Source organism: Prunus dulcis, unplaced genomic scaffold (assembly GCF_902201215.1).
Source record: "Prunus dulcis unplaced genomic scaffold, ALMONDv2, whole genome shotgun sequence".
NCBI lineage: Eukaryota > Viridiplantae > Streptophyta > Magnoliopsida > Rosales > Rosaceae > Prunus > Prunus dulcis.
Window position 1 is genome coordinate 4465 of NW_023010238.1, and position 3959 is coordinate 8423.

Below are 3959 nucleotides of genomic sequence, written 5' to 3' on the forward strand. Positions count from 1 at the left end.
ACGAAGATATCCCATCTTCTTCCTTCCAGCAATATGGATTTGAATGAGAGGAGCCCATAAATCATAGTTCTTTTCATCCAAAACCATACCAATATTAAAGCTTGAATTCTCTGACTGCACCATAATTGGAGCGGCCGCTGGAACAATCTGAGAACCAGCTCCCTTTTCTTCAGCCATCTCTCTTGCTGTCGGTATAGCCTAAAACCTGCAGCGTTGATGGGATTCTGGAACAATACGGACAGACTAACAAAACAGGGGGCAGCAACAACTTCACAATTGCTCGCTGCAATTGATCAAGAACACGGCAGAAGAGAAAAGAAAAAAAACAATCAGAGAATGCTAGCTCTGATACCAAAAAGAAAGAATGCTTTTCTTTTGATTTCAAAAGGTTGATTTATAATTACAATTGTACAACAACATATATAAGGAGATTGACTCCTTGATTTATGCCACACTTGGCGTCACAATTGGAGGGGAGACAAAGGAGACAAACTAAAGTGGAGGGAGACAAACTAAAGTAACTAAAGTGCAGAGGCAAAGTGGATCCAATAAGGAATCCAATAAAGAACAAGTCAACAACCAGCCTCCCCCTTGAGTTTGTGAGGAACTTTGTTCATTTGCGTCCCAGAACCTGCACGGTAGGCTGTTTGTATTATTGTGAAGCACGCATAAACACATACACAGTTCACATATGCATATAGGTTAGTACTTATGTTTGTCCACTTTTGTTTAATCTTGGTGTTATGGATATGTTAGTTCGATTGGAAACATGATTAACATGCACTTCTCCTTCGTAGTAATCTGTGGAATAAATTGTAGATTGAAGAAGATTGGGGATTTTTGCCAATTCGATAGCTAATAGTTCATTCAATTCTGTTTCTTGTTAAAAAATGAAATAAATAATATCTATCAGAAGATTGAATGAAGCCAATGGAACTGTGTGTGTGTCCTTAAGGACACATTTTTGTGTTTTTAGTAACTCTTCTCTGGGTAAGAAAAGAAAATAGTAATGAATAAATTATGAATTTAATGGGGATGTCCATTGTTTTCCATTGGAGCTGTGTCCTTAACGACATATTTCTGATGGAACATCTTGTCCAACTTGGTTCCACATTTTTGTGTTTTTAGTAACTTTTCTTCTTGTAAGAAAAGAAAATAGTAATGAATTTAACGCATTTGTTTTGTTTTCTTTGTGGGGAAAAGCTTGTCTAACCTGAAATTGGCTGTTGATGGACAGACATTAAAGGACAGTTGTTGATGATAATGTGTTGCCTCCAAGGCCTTTTTCTAGTATCACTTAGTTTGTAGGACCTCTTATGCTTTTGATGATTAGGTTTTTATTACCACGTTTCTGCTTTCAGATCTCTGCAGTTATTCGCATCAGAAGTGCCCTGGCACATGCAACTCACATATTCTTCCTAGAGCGTGGCTTTCTGAACGTGCAGACTCCAATTATGAATTGCAGCGATTGCGAGGGTGCCGGTGAGATGTTTCAAGTCACAACCTTGTTTAGTGAAGGTGAGAAGTTGGAAAAGGATCTGCTTAAGAACCCTCCTCCATCAGAAGCAGACGTAGAAGCTGCTAAGGTCATTGTTAAGGAGAAAGGAGATGTTGTTGCTCTGCTGAAATCTTCTAAAGCAAGTAAGATGGACATTGGTGATGCTGTGGCCGAACTGAAAAGGGCAAAGGAAAATCTCTGGAAGCTGGAGGAGAGGTCTAAGCTTCAACCTGGTATCCCTCATAAGGAAGGGAAGATTGACCATACTCGAGATTTCTTTGGCCGGCCAACATTTTTGACTGTTTCTGGCCAACTACAACTTGAAGCGTATGCATGTTCTCTTAGTAAGGTGTATTCATTTGGGCCTACTTTTCGAGCTGAGAAGTCACATACTACAAGGCATTTGGCAGAATTCTGGATGGTGGAGCCTGAAATGGCATTTGCGGAGCTTGAGGTGTGTGAATCTTAAATCTAGCGTAGCCCTGAATATACATTTTGGATCTTGTCTGTGTGGTTTTCTGTATTTTTGAACTTGTTTGTCCATGCAAAAGTCTGTCTAATAGTTTGCACGCTCATGTAGGATGATATGAACTGTGCAGAGGATTATGTGAAATTCATGTGTGAGTGGTTACTTGAAAAATGCCATGAAGATATGGAATTTTTTGCCGAGAGGTATGATAAAAGTTGCATTGATCGTCTAAGAATGGTCGCTTCAACACCTTTTGAACGGATTACGTACACAGAAGCAGTGGACCTGCTAATTGAGGCGGTGAAAAATGGCAAGGGGTTTGAGAACCATGTGGAATGGGGGATTGATTTGTCATCTGAGCATGAAAGGTACGTAGTCCCATATATAAGCATTATATATTCTGTTGCTTTGTCTTCTTGTGTTACTTACAGCTGATTTAATATTATTGCTTTGCTTTTGTGCAGGTACTTGACGGAGGTGAAATTTCAGAAGCCTGTTATTGTTTACAATTACCCTAAAGATATCAAAGCATTCTACATGAGGCTCAATGATGATTCTGAAACAGTGGCTGCCATGGATGTGCTGGTACCAAAGGTGGGCAGGGAATTTTCCTCCTCTCAACTTTTCTAACTATCTTTGAGTTCCTGTTCCACACTCTGTTGTATACTTTAGCATTTTGCATCTCATAATTTGCATGTGTACACATACATTTATGTTTTCATTTTTCATTTTCAGGTGGGAGAGTTGATAGGGGGAAGCCAAAGGGAAGAGCGTTTCGATGTTCTCCAGAACAGGTACACTTGATTTTACAATCAATATTGTATTGTCTGAACTAACAATAACAAAGGCATGTGATATAACATAATGCAATGTGGGGTATATGATGGATGGATGATATGTCTGTTGATTGTATGTAGGATTTTGGAGAGGGGACTGCCTGTTGACCTATACCAGTGGTACCTTGACTTGCGGCGCTTTGGGACTGTCAAACATTGTGGTTTTGGTTTAGGCTTCGAACGGATGGTTATGTTTGCTACTGGCCTTGACAATATTAAAGATTGTATTCCCAACCCCAGAATTCAGGGAAGGGCAGATTAATAATGTTTTCACAACCCTAGAATTGAGGGAAGAGCAGATTAATAACGTAGCTATATATAGGTTGATAGGATATTTGAATTAGTTGATTGAGATGCCCTTTGTTTTTATTACGCTTGCGACTCATGTATCTTATTTTGTTTATTATGATTGTATTTCTCGAACGACTTTTCTATCCCGCATATATTTGAATTTATTTCTCACTTGTTTTTCTCGGTTTCGTTTGCCAGTGTGGAGTAGTTACTTTCATCATAGGGCTAGGGTTACTTTTGGAGTAGTTACTTCCAACCTTGGGGTACTCCTATTATGGGCGCTGTCTTGAATCAAGTTTATATGATTTATGGGATAAGAAGAAGGTAGAGAGGAGAATGAGATGGCCATGCCATTTAGCAAAAGCACCAATCTTTTGTCAAAGTTGTGACACGGTCTTCTCCGTCTGTGTCTGTTTGTTTTGGCAATTCCCAGTTCACAGAGTGGAATTTGGATCCAACTTTTGCAAACGACCTTGGCCTTTACGCGGTTCACAGAATAGAAAGATTCATCAGTAATTCTACTTCATTAGAGAAGAACGACACGGTAGTTTTTTTTTTTTTTCCTTGATCTGGGTAATTTTGTTTTCTTTAATTGATCAGTAACTTCATTTATTGTTTTACTTGTAAGTATGAAATTATTGTTAATACGTATTGCAGTTCTCGGTAAGTACGAAATTTGATTTACAACTTTGTAAGCTTCAAAACCTAAACTCATAATAGTGTGGAGATAATCCGGTTGCTAATTAGCATTTGGTGAGTTTAATTTGCTGAAAAAACAAAGAGAAGAGGAAGCTTAGGCTTTCTTGTTCAATAGCAGGGAAAAAGCCCATCTCAAAACTTACTGATATACACAAGGGAATTACAT

At 38.6% G+C, this 3959-nt stretch overlaps 1 protein-coding gene across 1 annotated transcript; it reads left to right on the plus strand.

Moving 5' to 3' along the window:
* The first annotated feature begins 216 nt into the window (after positions 1 to 216).
* LOC117613262 (asparagine--tRNA ligase, cytoplasmic 1-like) lies at positions 217 to 3065 on the plus strand. Its single transcript, XM_034341884.1, has 7 exons — positions 217 to 338; positions 533 to 638; positions 1362 to 1952; positions 2079 to 2335; positions 2432 to 2561; positions 2703 to 2761; positions 2885 to 3065. Exons 1-7 carry the CDS (start codon positions 217 to 219, stop codon positions 3063 to 3065), a joined length of 1446 nt encoding a protein of 481 aa, XP_034197775.1.
* The last annotated feature ends 894 nt before the right edge of the window (positions 3066 to 3959 follow it).